The sequence below is a fragment of the Sinocyclocheilus rhinocerous genome, unplaced genomic scaffold, assembly GCF_001515625.1.
Source record: "Sinocyclocheilus rhinocerous isolate Xijiao unplaced genomic scaffold, SAMN03320098_v1.1 scaffold168, whole genome shotgun sequence".
In the NCBI taxonomy this organism is placed as follows: Eukaryota; Metazoa; Chordata; class Actinopteri; order Cypriniformes; family Cyprinidae; genus Sinocyclocheilus; species Sinocyclocheilus rhinocerous.
The window spans coordinates 188,206-208,719 of NW_015635532.1; the positions used below are offsets into that span (position 1 = coordinate 188,206).

Below are 20,514 nucleotides of genomic sequence, written 5' to 3' on the forward strand. Positions count from 1 at the left end.
CACACATACACGCACACACACGCACGCACGCACGCACACACACACTCTCACAATCCTCCATGTTACTTTTAACAACACCAAGTTGGAAAATTAAAACTACCGGAGACAGCACATGCACACAAAACCACTGAACATTTCCATGTGCGGCGTCTTGATCATCAAAGGCTTGTTTAAAAACTCTGCAATTTGCATCCACAGTGAACAAAAGCTCTGATCGCACTAAAGTTCACCTCATTACACACAAAGCTTGCTTTGCTGTCGGTAACCAGGAAAAGCAACAAATACTCTTCCAATTTACCTCCATTAATTCCCCACTAACAGGAGTTTTGTTTTGAAGATTAGAGCTCCACAAACAAGACATAATGTGTTAATTAAAAACATTAAAACTTTCACTACATGAACAAAGGACAAATTGCTGTTCCTCATAAAAACATCCCGGATGTCTTTTCCCTGCATGTGGGAAGAATAATGGAGATTCCTCATCCTGTTCCCAGTAACATCAGGAAACACGCTACTGTTCAAAAAACTTTAAGGATTTTTATAAATGTTTTTGGAAGAAGTCTCTTCTGCTCACCAAGGCTGCATTTATTAGATCAAAAAATACAGTAAAAACTGTAATAACAAGAAATATTATTCAAATTAAAAATAGCTGTTAGCTATTTGAATATATTATAAAATGTAATTTATTCATGTGATACAATGCTGAATTTTCAGCATCATTATTCCAGTCTCCAGTGTCACACGATCCTTCAGAAATCATTCGAATATGCTGAGTTGCTGCTCAAGAAACATTTCTTGTTATTAATTTTAAAAAGAGTTAATAAATAGAGCTCCTTAATATTTTTGTGGAAACAGTGATACATTTATTTTTTCAGGATTCTTTGATGAACAGAAAGCTCAAAAGAACAGAACAAGAACATCAAGTAGATTTTTGTCTTTACTTTTTTGTCTTTACTTTCACTTTTGATCAATTTAATGCCATCTTGCTGAATCAAAGTATTGATTTCTTTAAAAAAAATTAAAATAATCTTACTGACACCAAACTTTTGAACATATTTGCTCAACATTTGAGCATATGAAAGATCAAGAAGCTTCAGTGTGGAAATACTGGGAAAATCTAGATCAGTGCCATTAACCAAAGTGAAAATCATTTTAAAATTATTATTTTAAAATGAATTCAAATTAAAATTACTATGATGCAAAGCAGGCTTTTTATAAAATCATTAAAAAATGCGCAGGATCTTGGTAAAATGCATAATGCTTAACTACTATTATTAATAATAAACACAAACAATAAATAAAACACCAAGCTAAATAATTATCTTGTTACTGTAGGCTGTTTACTGTTCTAAAGGCTTTTGTTTGGTTAAACTCAAATGAATACAGATGCTGGAAAAAATGGGTCATAATGAACAGGACAAAACCACCGAACCCACCATCTGTATGGACAAAATTCAAATAAGTATGAATTACTAACAAGCATCTCTAGCACAGAGAGAGAATGAGATGCTAATCATAAAAGCCATCTGTCTCTGTCGGGGTCTCACTTCCTGTCTTATATGAGCCCAGCAGCTGTAAAACCGTCTATCACCACAGACACCAGACAATCAACCGCAGCGGCACAGCACAACATCTGCATACAAGACACGATCGCAGGACAGGTGGGAGAGGAGGACGAAAACAGACTCAAAGACAGGAAAAGAAGAGGACACTGGGAAAGAAAGAAAGAAAGAAAGAAAGAAAGAATAGATAAACCATGAAGAACAAAAACTGGAATTTAAGCATGTGAAGGAAAAAGTGACAGAAAGGGTGAAAGAATGAAGGGCAGAAAGACATTTGAGGGGGGAAAGACACTGTTTTTGCCAAGCATTTCAAAAGAGATGAACTCACAGTGCCAAGATGAGGGAAAAACAGGGTGATGTTGTTTTAGAGCAAACAACCCTAATGAGAACCAGAGCTGATCTGAAATCAGCGATTTACTTCAGTTCAGATCCTTAACCACTTTAAACATAGGTCAATGAAAAAACAGGTTAACTCGCCATATCCTGGCACAACACTTTAGGACGACAGACAACAGTTCCTGTTTAGAAGCATGAAGATAAAACGCCTAATTTCACCACAATCAGCGTCTCATCACACTTGCAGGAAATCAGACTTCCTGTGGTCAGCATTATCACATCCTGTGGTCAGATAATCACTTCCTGTGGACCAGATTGTGTGAGTTGTCAAAAACCACGAGTTATGGTCCAAGATGTCATTGTTTGTAGCTATTCATTCATAAAACCCCTTACAAATGTCCACATAAAGGAAATTAAGTCATTATTTGTTGTGCAATTCCCTTCAGGCTCCAAAACCGTGGAATGCACTGCAACAAGGCCGGAGCTACTAATGTGCACAACTCTACACACTGTTTTCTATTCTATTTTATGAGCCCCAGCATCACTATTGGACACTAATGCAGCACCAGTAGTTTCAGATGACGAACCTGACCCAGGGAGAAACCTACAGGAACGAGCAGGGGCTCTAGCTACACTTCAATACCTCAGCCTGCTCGGCGGCGTCCATCTTACATGTGTAGAGTGGAGCTTGAAGGAACTGAAAAAAAGATTGATATTAACTATGGTAGTTTGGAAGAAACTAAGGTAAATAAGTCTAAAACTGAAGCACTGTGTTATTTTAGTATCATTGAGATATAATTATAGTTTTATAGTTTCAAATGAAAATGAGAAATGCCTTGGTAACTTGGAAAGTTCTTTTAATGTTTTATTTTATTATATTATTACAAGTGATTTTTAAAATAGCTTTAGTTAACTATAAACTGAAACTTTGAAACAATTTTAACTAAAAAATGACAAGAAAATTCCCCAAAATGACAAGTGATTAAACATGACATTTTAAAGCAGAAAGACTGAAATAGTATTTTCTTGTAAAACATACTCCAATTATCATTTTATTTATAACTTCGGAAAATAATTTTTTACAGTGTAATATCCCTGCTAACAACACACAGATCTTCAGGCCTGCTGCTATACATGTAGCGCTGCCAATTTAAACTAAACAAAAAGATTTAATTTCTCCCAAATGGCTTCTTTCAAACTGGGTCTTGTCAGCCTGGAATGTGTTGTGTAACGTCTGTTAGGGAAACCAGTGCACCATGAACACTGGCACACGAGAGAATCTGGACCCTATTGGCTGTCTGTGACCGACCCCTCCCCCTAAAGAGCATCTGATTGGATAATTCGCTGTCAATCACACTGAAAGAGTCAAAGTTCTTTGGAATCTTAATAGTTCCAATCAGTTTCAGCACAATGCATGACTATAACAGGCATTAGCATGGCAATAAACCTCACTGTCCCCCTCTTTTACTTTTTCTGGCCTCTCTCTCTTTCTCTTGGCAGATTGAAGTGTTGGGGGTGGAGGGGAAAGTGCATGAAAAACAGCAGCCATTTTGTTAAGAGAAGAAAATTAAGATTCAGCACAGCTACTTTCTTTCTCTTCTTGTTTCTCTCTTTCTCTTTGGGTATCTTTGGAATTGCACTCTACGTGTCATATATATGCAATAAGCAGTATGTGCACACAATACTAGCTTGAACAGAGCCTATATTTTTTATACACAAGCAAATCTGCATACATTACTTAAATCTTACTCTATACACACACACACACACACACACACACACATATAATATATACATATATGCGCCTCTGTGTGTGTGCTAACCATTTATTCAATGCAAATGTTTCTGCTTTCAAAAGAGGTGACTTTCTACCTTTGCATATTGCAAATCTTAGTGAACGTGTGTGTGTTACTCACCCGCTGGGCCCTGGCCTCTGGTTCTGGGTGAAACGCCAGTCAGCGCTGGGTGGTTTTTGCTGTAACGAGACAAAAGGAAAGCATGAGTAATGACATATAAAAGAAAAGTACAGCACCATTCATTTGTGAGTCTATTTGTGTGACCTCGCTATTGCCATGGGGACAGAGAAATGATGTAAGTGTGTATCCTGTATACGGTGATGGCCGTCAGTGTGACCTTGAGGACGCAGCATGTGACCAAACCACGAGAACAAGAGACTTGTTTACTTTATTACATAGTGCCAAAGAAAACATGAGTACGATAAAGCCTAAATGAATGTCAGAAGCAGCTTTGACAAATGACTTCTAAAGAGGTTTCATTTAAAACAGATGGGTGCTCAATAAGTTACGAATATTCACACACACACACACACACACACACACACATATACAGAGCAATTAATAATGATAGCGCATCTGAAGCGTGGTTGGGATGAGCAGGAATTCAAGCGTTTCAGTCTGAACACACACACACACACACACACACAACACACTCTCAGAGAGAGTCCAGGATTGTTCCAGTGAACGAGAAACAAGCTCTGTGACTAATTGGGCCAAAGACAGAAAGACCATTGTGATTACATCCTCAGGACAGCAAACACTCACACACACACTGCATATTATCTCTTTAAAATGTCACAAACCCTAAAATGAAAAAAAAAACATGATAAAAGCCTTTTCAGTTCTTAAACTTCAAATTCTTTTTCATCTGCATTCTCTTATTGTGTAGTGAAATGGAGAACGGACAAATTAATCAAGACCAAATTAGCAAACAAGGAGAAAGAGAAACAGTCAGAGTCAAACAATGAAAGAAACTAAAGAGTTACTTAAATTAATTGTTAGAAATTCACATGAAATAGCATTTAAAGCCCATTTAGTTCCATATTCTCACATATTTCAACAAGAAAAAAGGCAAGACCATACAAGAAACAACACAAACACACGCACAGGAAATATTTGCACCAAAAGCAACACCCACAAATGCCAGACAAACAACAGCTGAGCTTAGAGAGACACAACGCATACATATATGCTTACTGAACTATATAAATGACGACTGACTTAGGGTTGGGCTGATAGACGGTGCCATCGTCCATTGCCGATGGCTGACAGACATCACGATGTTAAGCTGACATCGACCCTAGACTGACTGTTTTACATAAATTCATATAAAATATTTTATACACACAATTTTGGTCACAAAGTATAGTCAAGTAAACCAATAAACACACAATTGTAAATCTAATCTCATCTGGGTCACACGCATTTAAAAAAAATTATTTTGGGGACAAATGGGAAAAAATAAGAAAAATACAGCTTCTTTTCCCCAATTTAGACTACTTTTGGGGACAATTTTGATCACAAAGTATAGCCAGGTAAACCAATAAACACAATAATTAAACGCTATAACTACAAGACTAACCTAAACCAAACTGTATGTGAAAATAATAATTTACATAGGTTTTTACATTTGTAGACTTTTTTTTTTGCCCTATTTAGATGACATCTGTGAACAATTTTATTTTACTAAGTATAGCCAGATAGCCAAGGAAACCCATAAACACACGATCCTAAACCTCACAAACAGAGCACAGGTGACTCTGACCCAAACACGCCTCACTCCGCACACAGAACATTATACACTAAACCACATCAGATTAATCAGAACAATCACAACATTAGTTACATCCAGGGTCAGAGTCTTTCAGACAGTAATGATTCCTGCATATCCTCATGTGTACAAAACACTCATTTGGCTAGGACACAAAGAGTTCAGAGCGAGTGAGCATGAAGCATGGTTACACCTGCCTGCAGGAATGTCAAAAAATAAAGCCAAGTCTTCCATAAAGAGGTACATAATGAGATCTTTCTCATGACTATATACTGTATATCATCTACTATTTTTGCAATGTGAAACAATTAACATTTCAAACAGTACTGTTACATTTTTGCCATTAGACTTAACTATGTTCCATTTTAAATTCAAGATTCACCATCGCCATGGTGATCAGAATGAGGTCACACAACTTGACCTTGCCATGTTAACTCAAGGTCACAGTTGCAGGTGGGAAGTGTCCCCTCAGATAATTCTATGTACATAATGAATATTTATACAAATAACACACAATAGATGTGTCATGCTCCCAAACACACACACACACACACACACACACACATACACACACACAATTGGCCTAAAGGACTGTGTGACATCTGTAAACACACACTAATGCTCTGCACACATGCTAAAGCAGGATGAAGCACACCTACTGTATGCATAAAAATACACACACTTGATATATTGCAAAATGTGTGTGTATCAAATCAGTCATGCTAAATCTTGAGCAGCAACAACAAAAAAAGTATAATAAAAGAAACAGGACTGACTCTTAATTCTGATCGAACGAGACACATTCAAAGAGATTTGACTGTGATAAATTCACACATTCCGCTTACAAATATTGAACTATATTAGTCTTCTTGGATGATTAACATATTCGTACTATAACTATAATTAATAACCCTTCAGACCTAATCTGTAGCTTTACATCTGGCCCACACACATTCACCAGGAGCATCTGGGTCAGTATATCAACTCTGAAAGTTCCTGTGAATGAACAAACTAGATTTATTCTTAGATATTCCTAGATTTGAGGACATCCGTCCTCATAGATCGCATGGAAAACATCTGTACGTGACGTACAGTATATCCTGACCCCCAACCATTTTCTACACGCTGAACAGGAAGCTACCTGATTCCGTAAATATCTACTTTTCTTTGTATAACTTATAAACACTTTGCAGGTTGTTCTCTGTATAAACTGTACACACATTATCACTAGAAACAGAAGGGCAGATGCATATGACTAGAAACCCTGACAGAGTTAATTAATGACTTAATGTGGACTCTTTTGACTTGAACCACCTAGCAACCACCCAAACCGCCCTAGCCACCACACAGCAAAACGCTAAAACCACTTAGTCCAACCAACCACAGTCTGATCGTACTGATCAGGATGGTCACCACTAAACAGAATAAAAGTAGGACACTACAAGAGCTTCAGAGAAAAACAATGGCAACATGGTCAAAGAGAATCACTGTGAAATGGGTTAAACTGAAAATATGGCCAAATTTGGCAGAAAGTCATGAAATAAGTTTACTGTCATAACATGACTGCAGAAAGTCAACAAATTCAGAAAGTAACAAATCTCCAGACCGCATGAAGTGTGTTGGTCAGTGGTAGTTTGGAACCTTTCCAACTGATTTGGCTCATAAAACTGCCTGGCATGTATTAAATTGGGGTTTTAACATAAATATTGACATATAAACAGATGAATTTCACATAAATATGTCCAGACCACATTAGGGCTGGGCGATATGGCCTAAAAAAAAAATCTCCGATTTTTTCACAAAAAAATCAGATTTATTATTTAAATCGATCCCCCGATTTTTTTTTGCGTTATAATAATGAGAACTGAAAGTTGTGCTTTAATTGTAATGAAAATTTATAAAATTAGAATAAAAAACAAACAAAAGGTAAAGATAAAGAATTATGACTATTTAGGAACATTTGACATTTTTACAAATTCTAATTACTGCAACTTGAAATTAAGTTGAGTCATTATTCTCATTAGATTCTTATTCAATATTTTAAATAAAAAAATTAAATTTACTGCATGTATTAAGCATTACAGTAATTAAAATGAGATAGACTGTGCGCAATTGTCATGAAAAGGCAAGAAATTCTAATTTCTGAAATTCTAAAAGCTTTTTAAAGCACAATATGATCTAGACATTTTTTGACAGATTATGTGAGATTCACTCTTAAAACGTTGGAAAGAAAAAGGTGAAAAAGAAAAGGTAAGAAACCACGAAGAGTAACTAACGCAAGATTATCAAAATCATTCTTATAGGTCCAGAATCTGCTATTGACCAAGAGGACCACACACACACACACACACACAGCCCTTTCTCTCTGTCCTCAGGTCCGTTAGTGATTCCTCCATCTATTGAAACTCACATGCCCACCTTCTCACACACACACACACACACACACAGAGAGAGCACGTGTCATGATAGCAGAGCCAGATGGCAGCCCAGCGACCCGAGAGACAGAACGACTCTCAAGAGACTTAGAGATGGAACATTAGGTCCCGAATAAATACATTTATAATGTTATAAAACATTCATATTGCAAATAAATACTATTCTTTTGAGGTTTCTTTTCATTAAAGAATCCTGAAAAAATAAATAAATCCATTTCCACAAAAATATTTAGCAGCACCAAAAAAAAACAACAACACTGATAATAATGATTATTAATATTTGAGCACCAAATATTATGTTATGTAGTTTTGATCAAATAAATGCAGCCTTGGCAAGCTAAAAAAAAAGACTTCTTTCAACAACATAAAAAAATGATTCTCTTATCCAAACTTTTGAGTGGCAGTGAAAGAAAGAATCCATTAGTGACTCAACAGTGAAGAATCTGATTGGCTGTGGGGATGAGTATGCTCTCACCTCATTGGCTGAGTTCATTAAGTGCTTCCTAGTCAAAGTCATGTTTAATGTGTTGTTATGACTCAAGATGGGAGTCTTGACAAACACAAAATCACTCCTGCTGGAGAGCGTTGAGTAGCAGGGCCTGTAGGTCCTTGTGTGAGGTTCCTGAGGCCCTCCGACCACCTCCATATATCTAATGGGTCCATCAGTGTTTAGCTGGAGGAGAGACAGAACGACTCTCAAGAGACTTAGAGATGGAACATTAGGTCCCGAACGGAGAGAATGGGAGAAAGAAAGAGGAAAATCTCCATTTCTCAGGCTCATCCCCTACAGACATAAACACAGGAGATTACAGAGGAATTCAGTTTCGACAAACAGCAAACTCATATAACACTTGACCAAAACTCTAGAAATAACTGCTTTGCATGCCACAGAAACACAGGAGGAACTTGCAATAAGAAACTGATGTCACATGATGTCAGTATGTCACATGACTCAGACGTGTGGAGTCAATAATATGAGTTCAGCACAACAGGAAGTCAGGGGTCAGTGCATGACCTCTGGAATCCTGTTATTCCGCCACCTCTTTCTTCCACTACCTACTTCTTATTTATCTCTCTCTCCATCCGTCATATTCCCGCCTTTTCCTTCCCCCACCTAAATCCTCATTTTTGTCTGTCGGTCGGTTCCTTTTCCTGTCCATCTGTTATCCATGCCTCTTTCAACCTCACTTTAGAGTTTCTGTTCTGTGCACTCACAATGTCTGCTCCATATTTCTGTTCATATCTTCCATCTAAACCAGTGCACTGCAAAAATGTTTCCTTACTCTGTATTTTTTTGTCTTGTTTTCCAGTACAAAGACATTTGTTTACTTTTTACAATAAACAATTTTAGTGTCTCCACTTGATGTTCAATGTAAAATCTGGGTCCTGAAGCAAAAACAGTTGAGAACCACTAATCTAAATGTTTTTTTCTCTCTGACAACCATGTTTCCAAATCTAAAATCTTTCCTTAGTGTGTCTTAATTTTCTCCTCCCTTCTTGTCTGACACCATCCAGACTCTGCTAAATGCTTTTCACTTGTTCTTAATATATCTGTACCCTTTTCCTTTGTGATCCCACATCTTCTTCCTCTGTTCTTTCTCCTTTTTCCTGTTTAGTCACAGGACTCACACCCTGCCAGTCTGGTGCAGCTTTTGGAAGCCAGTTACTAAATCATAAAAACGGCACTATGACGTACACTTGAAGCATATTTAACAAATTACCCAGCTGCTTCATATAAAACAAAACTATGCTCATAAAACAAAGAAACTCAGAGAAAACACAAAATAGGCTTCAACATGAATAATAACCAGCTCTGAGGTTGAAACATTACCTAATATATTTTTTCCACCTACACTACTGCTCAAAAGTTTGGATTAACTACATTTTTAAAATGTTTTTGAGAGATATTTCTTCTGCTCACCAAGGCTGTATTTATTTAATAAAAAATGCAGTAAAAACAGTAATTGTGAAATATTATTACAATTTAAAAGAACTGTTTTGGGTAGTTAAGTTATATATATATTGAGTATGCTCTCACCTCATTGGCTGAGTTCATTAAGTGCTTCCTAGTCAAAGTCATGTTTAATGTGTTGTTATGACTCAACATGGGAGTCTTGACAAACACAAAATCACTCCTGCTGGAGAGCGTTGAGTAGCAGGGCCTGTAGGTCCTTGTGTGAGGTTCCTGAGGCCCTCCGACCACCTCCATATATCTAATGGGTCCATCAGTGTTTAGCTGGAGGTGAAGGTCCTTATGGGCTCTCTGCTGATAGGCATGCCTGGAACGGAAACCCGTTCTGGAGTAGCAGCATGTCGAACCACCCTTGTGCCTGATGCACCGTACCAAGAGCACCGCCATGGTCAAGAGCGACACCAGCGACACACAGCCCAATGAGATGATGAGGTACAGAGTGATGTCTGTCATTCCTGTCCCCTTGTGTGGCGTTATACGGAAGTCTGTAGATTTATCCGCGCTTTTTTCTTCTACGGTAACGGTAACCGAAACGCTAGTGGACAAAGCTGGCTGGCCGTTGTCTCGCACAACCACTATAATGTTATAAGCTGGGTGGGTTTTACCACCCTGTTCGTCGTCCATGAGTTTTTGTGCGGTACGCAGTTCGCCCGTGTGCGGTTCGATGTGAAACAGCGATGAATCGTCCCCTGGAGCAATACTGTAGAAGAGCCAAGCATTGTGGCCACTGTCGGGGTCAACGGCGACAATCTTGTTGACGCGATGGCCGACGGGGGCACCGTGCAGGACGGTCAGCTGGAGCCCTGCGTCTTCAGAGTGTGTTGGGTAAAGGATGATGGGCGGGTTGTCATTCTGGTCGACCACAAAAACATGCACGGTGACATTAGACGTCTGCGGTGGAGCTCCAGCATCGCGCACCTGCACTTCGATCTTGAACGCATTTATTTGCTCGTAATCCAAAGAGCGCATGGTGAAGATGTTCCCGTTCTCTGGGTTGATGTAGACGTATGAGGAAATGGGGCTGCCGTGGATGGTGGTCGGTAGGATGGAGTATGACAATCGGGCGTTGTCTCCGACGTCTGGATCTGACGCTGAAATTGCTACTATCGGAGTACCAGGAGCATTATTTTCAGCTACATCCACTGAGTAGGAGTTCTGCGAGAACACTGGAGCATTATCATTAACATCTGATAAACGGACCGCAAAAGTCTTCTGAGAGGATAGCGGAGGCGAGCCAGAGTCAGTCGCAGTGACAACAACAGTGTACTCATCAATGACTTCTCTGTCTAGACGTCCGTCGGTCACAAGTGTGTAGTGTTCTCCAAAGGCTGACTTTAGTTTAAACGGAAGTACTTGGGATACTCTAAGTGTGACTTTTCCATTATCCCCAGAATCTAAGTCTTTTGCACTGATTAACGCAATAACAGTGCCGGTTTCAGCATCCTCCCGGATGGGGCTGGTTAGTGAGGTTAATGTCACCTCCGGAGTGTTATCGTTCACATCGATTATTTCCACTTTAATGTTGCATGAGCCCTCCATGGCGGGAGAGCCTCCATCCCTGGCTTGAACTGTGATGTCATACACATTGGCTTCCTCATAATCCACATCCCCCACAACACGGATTTCCCCTGATTGAGAATCAACACTGAACATTTTAAGTGTTCTCTCTGGTGTGTATTTACTGAATAAGTAAGATATTTTCCCGTTTATCCCAGAGTCCACATCAGGGATACTCTAAGTGTGACTTTTCCATTATCCCCAGAATCTAAGTCTTTTGCACTGATTAACGCAATAACAGTGCCGGTTTCAGCATCCTCCCGGATGGGGCTGGTTAGTGAGGTTAATGTCACCTCCGGAGTGTTATCGTTCACATCGATTATTTCCACTTTAATGTTGCATGAGCCCTCCATGGCGGGAGAGCCTCCATCCCTGGCTTGAACTGTGATGTCATACACATTGGCTTCCTCATAATCCACATCCCCCACAACACGGATTTCCCCTGATTGAGAATCAACACTGAACATTTTAAGTGTTCTCTCTGGTGTGTATTTACTGAATAAGTAAGATATTTTCCCGTTTATCCCAGAGTCCACATCAGTGGCATTCAGTTTAGTCACAAGCGTTCTTGGAGGAGAGTTTTCCAAAAGACTAACCCTTTTCACCGGCTCATCAAACACCGGCGCGTTGTCATTCACGTCCAGAATCTTAATAAGTAGGAGGGTGGTCCCGGATTTCTCCGGCTGTCCTCCGTCCACGGCCCTGAGCGAGAGGCGAAACGCGTCCTGCGACTCCCGGTCCAGAGCCTTTTCCAGGACGAGCTCTGGAAACTTACTTCCGTCGCTTTTAGTCTCCACGTTTAAAACAAAATAGTCGCTGCTGGAAATGCTGTACGTGCGTAGGGAGTTAATGCCCACATCGGGATCGCGTGCGCTCTCCAGACGGAACCGCGTTCCCGCCGCGGCCGCCTCGGAAATCTCTAGTGATGAATTCACGTTTGGAAACTGCGGCACGTTGTCGTTTACATCATCAATTTGAACAAGAATTCTGTGAATTTCTAAAGGGTTCTGAAGAAGAATTTGAAGGTGCAAAGAGCAAGTCGAACTTAAAGCGCAAATGCTCTCTCTATCTATAGTCTCTCTAATAACCAAGACACCGTTAGGATTTACCTCGAAATATTGCGCGTTAGATCCCGACACCACCTGTAAATTTCTTTCAGTAATCCTCATTGCGCTGAGACCCAAATCCCTCGCTATATTCCCAACGACAGACCCCGGTTTCTGTTCCTCCAGTACCGAATAACGGAGCTCACCGGACGCGATTGAGAGATGCATGAGGGAGAGCGCGAGGCAGAGCACGGGCCACGAGCGTCTCCTCTCCATTATGTGCGATCCGGGGAGGGGGAAAGTATCAACTTTTTCGTCTTATAGAATCCATATTCCAATTAAAGTGGCGCTACGATGTCGCGCGTAACGCAGTCCGATTCGCGCGGAGTGAAGGAAGAAGTTTAACATAATTCATGACGGCTGTAAACCTTTCGGGAAATCACAAGAGAGGAAAAAAACAGTCCTCCATCCAGCTCTTCTCCAAAACTCCCTGAATTAGCAGCGCCTCCGCTGCGCAACAGGGCGGAGACTGAGTCACAAAAGAGGTCCGTCCTATTGCACACACAGAGAGAGCGAGAGAGACTCCCACACACTTCTCCTAGCGCTTGGAGAAACGTTCACAGCTCAGGTCGACCTGTTTCCAGCACACATGCCAGTGATCCCATGTGGTTTAAAATATTTTAGAGCCGAGATACAGAACATCAGAGACTCAAAGGAACGCTGCCAATTTGCGAACACGGCCACAGACCACAAAACCATTGAAAACTTCTATTGACAACTCTGGCAATGTTGCATTTCAAGGTAAAAAATATGCAATTATATATTTTATCATTATAAAACACGAGAAATGATACGAGGGCGATTGAATACATACAATAGTCTATATTCAACATTAGACAAAACAATATTCTACATGTCAAAAGAGGATTACAATGACACGCCGCTAGACGGCGCAGTTTTCCCTCTTTGTTTTCGCATAACATTCGAATTGTACCCAAAAAGTTCTAAATAGTGCTTTTATTGCACGACAGTTTATTAGGAATAAAATATTTCTAGGCATAAAAGAAAACAATTCACACAATCTTTTAATATGTTCTCAGGCTTTAAGACCTCACTATGAATGAATGTTACTTATCTGTCAAAAATTATATAATTACAGTTGATGAGATACATTAAGCGTAGTGATATGGGTACCCATACTATTTATCACCGGCTGATAAATCCCAAAACACATCTATACTGATCATGTCCCTCCGGTCTGTGGTGCTGCTTGGCTTTACGAGAGTGAATCCAGTGAATCCAATCTGTTACAAATCTGTCTGTATTTCAAAAGACACAAAGGCAAAACAACTACCCAACAAATATTCAGATATCTTTCCCCAAAATATATATATTTTGTCACTGCTGTTGCCTGCCTAAAGGAGTTATGCAGAACAATGCATATCTTTCTCTCTGCTCCACGGTGAGGAGAGGCTGGATGAATGTCTTGGTCTGTGCAGTTCTGCTACTGAGACTGAGTTTAATCCAATCAAATATTATTTTGCCATTAAAGATACACCACATAAAAAAGAGGTGGTTGTATTAAATATTTTGTTATTATATTTAGTCAATAATAGCAACAACAACTTAAATGGGATAATAATAATAATAATAATAATAATGATGTAATAAACATGCAATGCACCATACTTTTATACAGTTTTTGTATATTTAAATGAATGATAACATTATTGTCTTATAGAAAACAAAACAAAAAAATGTTGCTATTGTGTGTTATTTATAATTATATAAAATTATATTTATATTTATCATATTTATAATTCTATTTAAATTTTTTATAATGACAACATATTTATAAGCATTAAAGATACATAAACTGCATAGTAGTTTATAAGTTTTTGCACTGTATAAGTCTATTTAAGAATTATACAGATCACAAACTGTAACAAATTTTGTTGTTGTTGTTGCTATTGTGTGATTTAAAATGTGATTCTTTAAAGATACAAAAACTGTTTAAAAGTTGGGTGTATAAATACACTGCATGATAACATTCCTAGTATTTGTCAGTGATATTATTATTTTGCTATTCTGTAGTTTCTATAAATATATTGGGTGATTTGCATTATATGCCTCCTGGTGTGAATAAATCTTAATTTGCGCACAGATGATAGATTTGTAGACTTAAGAATGTATGTTAAATTATAACCATGTTACTGACAGCTGCACATGTGTTTTATCTTTACTGCCGCCCTGTGGTGAGTTTCATTAACTGCAGCTGTGCGCGCACGCGTTCAATAGCAGGAGGGGAGGGGCGAGCGGAAAACAGTACAACCGCATACACAGATTTATTTATAAAGGAAACAAAAACAGAACAAACTTATTTTAACTTATTAAAACGATAGTAAAAAACAAACAAACAAACAAACAAACAAACAAACAAACATAAAACTATTTTAAAAAAGCAAACTGGAGGGGTTGAGAGACAGCGGATCTCAAATGTTGCTATTAGAGACACTGAGAAGGAGGGTGACGTAAGAGCCCGTTTCAGCACTAGAGCGGCGGACAGCGACACTCAGCCGAACACCTGCTGCTGCAAGCAGCCGACCCAACACACACACACACACACACACACACACACGCACACACACACCATCTGTAATCCAATCAGCTCCCAGTAAACCAGTCAGCAACCTCCTCATACAATGAAATTAACCTCGATTCAAACAATAGTAAAGTATTTCAGACAGCTCTATCACATACAACAGCTGAAAATCTTAAAGATTCCATACATTTTCGAAAGTTAAATCAATTTCAGATGTAGGCTGGTCCTTTTAAAAATACAACAGTACAGTATTCAAAAACACCAGAAACTCAGAAAAATGGTACAAATGAATATGTTAAAATAATGAGAAAATGTTAAACAAAATGTGACATACTATAAGGTTTATAGGGTTTGGGGTGCAAAGAAACAGACCAGGTGATGTAACCTATATAATTACTGTGAATATAATGTTTACAACTAGTTTGGACACACATTCCTTATTATTGGTATTTTCTAAACCTTTGAATAATACATTCCCTTAAGTACAAACAAACAAACAAAAATGTTTTGTAAAGACATACACAGACAGTTTATATTTGTCTAATCAAAAGCTTTTAAGTAAAAGACTTCAGAAAAAAAAGTAAGATTATAAGAAACAAATTCACTGATTCATCAATTCAAGTGTATCCAAACTGTTGACTTGTAGCATATATTGAAGAATTCAAAATACATTGCAAAATATCTGAGTTGCTATAGAAAACAGATCTATGTTTTTACCTTTAGAAGTAGAATAATAAAATGTGTGTATGATTAGACTTTTTTTTATAAAAGAAACACAAACATAAAACTATACTGTTTGGGTGTGAGAAATGTGTGTGTTTGTGTGTTCTTCAATGCTTTTCTTACCTTGATTTGCAGACACGGGTATGGATTAGCAGGAGAAGATGATATCACAGCATCAGCAGCAACAAGAACATGAAAAAGAAGAAAAAACCCCAGAATTGATTAGAGTGATGCAACAGCAGATGTGTGCAGGACCCTCATACTTACCAAACCCTTCAGTCTGAGACCTTTATCAGGTCTCAAGATACTTCAGCAAGAACAGAAACACATTATTATTTGTTTGTCAGACAGAGATATAAATTAAAGAAAAAGAAAAAATAGAGAAAACAGAAAAATCAGAGAAACTCCTCTGATGAGCAGCAGCTTCAGATATGAATAATTCAAACCTTCTTCATATCGCTCTCTCTTACACACACAAATCTAATCTCTTCATAACTGCAGATGACATTGCAGAAAGAAATTGCAATGGCAAAAAATGCTCAAAGTGTACATAGGTTATCTCTAGTGATCTATTTTGTAAAACATCATTTTATTAGAGGCATGAAGATGGGAATAATGTATAATCCCTCAAAATATTTATATGATGTGCTAATTATTTGATGGAAAAATAACAATCCATATAATTGGTCCATATATATATATATATATATATAATTTGCAAAAGCATTATTTACAAACTTTTTTACTGTTTTATGTATGCATTCTATTCAAAAGTGTGCATGGGGGTGGAAATAAAATGTTATTGTAGAATAATTATTCAAAGAACCATGAAGAAAATACACAAATTAATAAGAACAGAATTCCAACTCTCACTGATACAATCATGCTCTCTATAAAAACACACACAGACACACACTTGTCCCTTCCCCCAACACATTAAACCAGAATCTCTGGCCACTGCATGCCTCCATCCTATAACGGGTGTCAAAGGCCATGAGCAGCACCTCACTACAACACATCCAGCTCTGAATCTTTCACTGCCCCCCTGTGGACTCAAGAATAATGGTACAGGCCTGACCATGAGTCAGCCTGTTGCTGTGGCAACACCATCCCACTAAGGGATGGAAAACGGGCCAGAAGAAGAAGGGGGGAAAAACGCCAGGAGAGGAGAAAACAGAGGGCATTTATAAACACAGAACAAAGCATATTTATCCTCCACAAAAACAACATCGGAAATGACCATCATCTCTCATTTATGCACAAACATAAGCTCTCATATAACTTACCAAACAAAGCTAGAAATATAATCAGTGTGATTAAGGGCAGAATTTAAGGGCTTGTGGTAAGAACGTACGCATGTTTTTTTTTGCACACTCACATACCGGCTGTGCAGAACACATAAATACATCAGACAAAGACTGCAGGGAGGTGCAGACGGAGAGGGGGAGGGGAGAAACAGGAGTCAGGAGGAGAGAAATAGACATGAAGGAAACAGAGCTACCCTTGTAGGGCAAGCTGATTCACTTGTTAATAAACCTACATAAGTTAAACAATAAGACATTAGATAAACTTTTATTTTTTATGATAAGTAGTTACTTGTATCTGAAATCAACAGAAAAAAGTCAAACATCAAGATATGAACCACATTCAGATATAAGGGAATAAAAACAACTAGTATAAATTGCTTTGTGGCCACGTGGCTTTACTTTACTGTCTGTAGACACAGGTCACTGTATGTGTGTGTGTGTCCTACTGTCTCACTGGCCTTAATAAAGCCTGTTTAATCCTTTCAGAGGATCAGCGTGCTGCAGGATGAAGACACACACACGCACACATGCTGCAACAACTCACAAAACATTACACACAAACTCACACAGAATGATGTACATGGAAGCCCCAAGCCAACATGACTCTGTATGATCTGTGTCACATGTATACAAGAGTTTGTGCGCTTCAAACAAAAGCATTCCTCTCAGAATCAACGATCATCCTGTATTAATCTGTGTGAGAGCCACACCTGTTCACAAACCTCAGGAGAGACAGATTTCTTAAGGAGAGATGCACTGCTGCATCAAAGTGAGAAGCAGAAAAGAACAGAAAATAAAGCAGGAACTAAGAATTCATTTAAAGATGCTCAAGAGACAAGTAACAAACTGTTTTTCTAGTAAAAAAGACATCAAATGCTTCCCTTTTGCTGTAACCACAGCAATATATAAACATCCATATTGACATAAAGACATTTTAAGCTTTTAAACACCTGACTTTGATAGTTATACGCTATACTTTAGGAATAACATTTTCTATGTATAGCTAAGTAAACATACACACGTCTCAAAGAACATAGGACATAGGATACAAAGGTGATCTTGACCGTTTTACATATAAAACCGTGTCCTTGACCTTTCATATTGGCTTTTACACAACGGTGATCAGACAATTAAGAACGCTTTGAAGCAAGAAGCTCATTTCAGTGATTTGTGAGGAAACCAAACCTCCCAAAGCTCAAGAGCATGTGGATTTATGATGTACATTAAAGAAAAGGCACTAATAGGTCCAGGAACTGAAGATTAGAGAAATGAAGGCCAGATGTGGGACACCAAAATGCAAAGAGGGTAGCAGTTCACACAGTCACAACCTAAGAAATGCAGATGTGCCCGCCACACACAAACATGTCTGTTCATGATTGACTTTGCCCATAATTCAGGTAGACACTAAAGACATTTAAGACTCATTTTCATTTAAGAAAAATTAAAGGAAAATGTCACTAAAATGGTTATTTTTAGTAGCAACTTCCCATTGTATCAGTTTCCGTTAGCAAGCAGCACATCTGACTACCACATGTCTCTTCTTTAATGTGCTGCAGAGAATAGAGGCTCCACAACTGATAATGAGTCTATTAAAGAGAAGCCAGTAGGGTACACTGGAAAATAAACCAAAATATACAAGATATAAAGTTGAAGTCAACCTGAAATGACTCCCAAGAAGCAAATTTACTTCCGCATTGATGCATTTCAGAATGGAACGGGACATTAAAGTGAAGCTACTGGTAATTCATTGTGTGTCTGTTTACTGTAAACATGGGCATTTCTAAGACTCTTTTTTTCTGCATTTGTGATAGCTCATTTGTGATAGTTATGCGTGTTGTCCACAATGGTAAACAAATTTTATGTAGAGATACTGAGTGCCTCTCTTCCCATGCCTGCTTCATCTTGTTTACCATCGCAAATTTGCCTCTTCTCCTGAAAATCATTTACATGGTCTGTGTATCAGTATATATTTTAGTGCCACTGTATGATCAGGGCAATAATGTGTGTGTGAAGCAGAAAATGGGTCAGTGAGTGAAAAAATAGTGTGCAGTGTCCCTGTTCTTTCTGCAGCACTAGTCCTCCTCCTCCATCTCTCTCTCTCTCTCCTCTGCTTTACTGCCCTTTGGACCATCAGAGTCTGATATATTTGAGAATGCAAAATATCAGAGCTTGCAAGTTATTCATCATCTGATGTAAACAAAGATTCGGTTTGGATTTTGCTGCATTACCCTTGACTCGCCTCTCGGCACACAACCCCTCCCCCACGACTCTGCAGTCTGTGAGATCAGAGCGCATTTCCTGTTTTCTCCTCCTGACAACAGATGACACATTCTAATGGAGAGATTCCGTTTATATGCCACTGAATTTTTCTATAAACATACAGTTTCTCCAAAAGTAAAGGCACACAAAAATGTACGAATGTCAATACATTAAATGACAAATAAAATTTTAAGAAGAAAATGGAACAGGCACAATAAAATCAGTAGATTTACTGTTAAAAAACAACTGTGTTATTGTGATTCTCTACACCTGTGGTTCCTCTGCTAGCACACCTGTGTGAACTTGGAGAAAACCGACTTCATACATCCACTAAAAATCACAAAAGCAGCAGTTGATTCAAACACACTGAGCAAACATAATGAAGAAAAGCAACTTTATAAAAGAAAAAAAGATTCTGTATAAATACTAAGGGAAACTGTAAGCAATACTGTACAAGTCACATAAAGAAATCTCACCTCTGCACTAACATCTGGTTCTTCTGTACTCCTGTTTTGATTTGGCACAGTTCTGGTGCCACTCAAGTCAAAGTTTAAAACACTTTGACTAGAGGGCCGCAAAAACTTCATATCACTCTTTCTTGAGTCAGTAGTACCACACACCTCATAATTGTACACGTGCTGTAAAGTTCCTGTGCCCCCTACGTCTGCGTAAAGAGGCGGATAATACGGAATAACTGGAAGATTCGCTCCAGATTTGTAAAACATCCGCTCGCGTCTCCATCTGTAGCATTTGACTGACAGTATGGCAATGATAGACACGATAAAGAGAAACGAAACTACAGCCAAGGCCAAGACCAGATAGAAAGTCAGGTTGTCGTTGTAGTCCTTGTCGTGCGGAAAGTCAGTGAACTCCGAGAGCACTTCAGGGAAGCTGTCCGCCACCGCCACGTTAACATTGACTGTAGCTGATCGAGAGGGCTGCCCGTTGTCCTCCACTACAACAGTGAGTCTTTGTTTCACAGCATCTTTATCTGTCACTTGGCGCACAGTTCTTATTTCTCCATTCTGTAAGCCCACTTCAAACAGCGCCCTGTCTGTGGCTTTCTGCAGTTTATATGAGAGCCAGGCATTCTGTCCAGAGTCCACATCAACAGCCACCACTTTAGTCACCAGATAACCCACATCTGC

At 38.7% G+C, this 20,514-nt stretch overlaps 2 protein-coding genes and 1 long non-coding RNA gene across 3 annotated transcripts in view; 1 reads left to right on the forward strand and 2 right to left on the reverse strand.

Moving 5' to 3' along the window:
- LOC107747090 (protocadherin gamma-C5-like) overlaps positions 1–12,988 on the reverse strand; it is a 17,103-nt gene extending 4,115 nt beyond the window's left edge. Inside the window, exons 1-3 of the mRNA XM_016561516.1 lie at positions 11,723–12,988; positions 9,939–11,351; positions 3,815–3,873 (exon numbers count right to left, since the gene is read on the reverse strand). Coding sequence (XP_016417002.1) covers positions 3,815–3,873; positions 9,939–11,351; positions 11,723–12,751 — 2,501 coding nt within the window. The 5' untranslated portion in view covers positions 12,752–12,988. The remainder of the gene's footprint in view (positions 1–3,814; positions 3,874–9,938; positions 11,352–11,722) is intronic.
- Positions 12,989–13,107: 119 nt separating this feature from the next.
- On the forward strand, positions 13,108–16,003 carry LOC107747092 (uncharacterized). Its single transcript, XR_001640762.1, has 2 exons — positions 13,108–13,276; positions 15,936–16,003. It is a non-coding gene; the product is annotated as an uncharacterized LOC107747092 (long non-coding RNA).
- Positions 16,004–19,630: 3,627 nt separating this feature from the next.
- The window catches only part of LOC107747106 (protocadherin gamma-A5-like), a 25,978-nt gene continuing 25,094 nt past the window's right edge, over positions 19,631–20,514 (reverse strand). Inside the window, exons 3-5 of the mRNA XM_016561532.1 lie at positions 20,126–20,510; positions 19,843–19,930; positions 19,631–19,696 (exon numbers count right to left, since the gene is read on the reverse strand). Coding sequence (XP_016417018.1) covers positions 19,631–19,696; positions 19,843–19,930; positions 20,126–20,510 — 539 coding nt within the window. The remainder of the gene's footprint in view (positions 19,697–19,842; positions 19,931–20,125; positions 20,511–20,514) is intronic.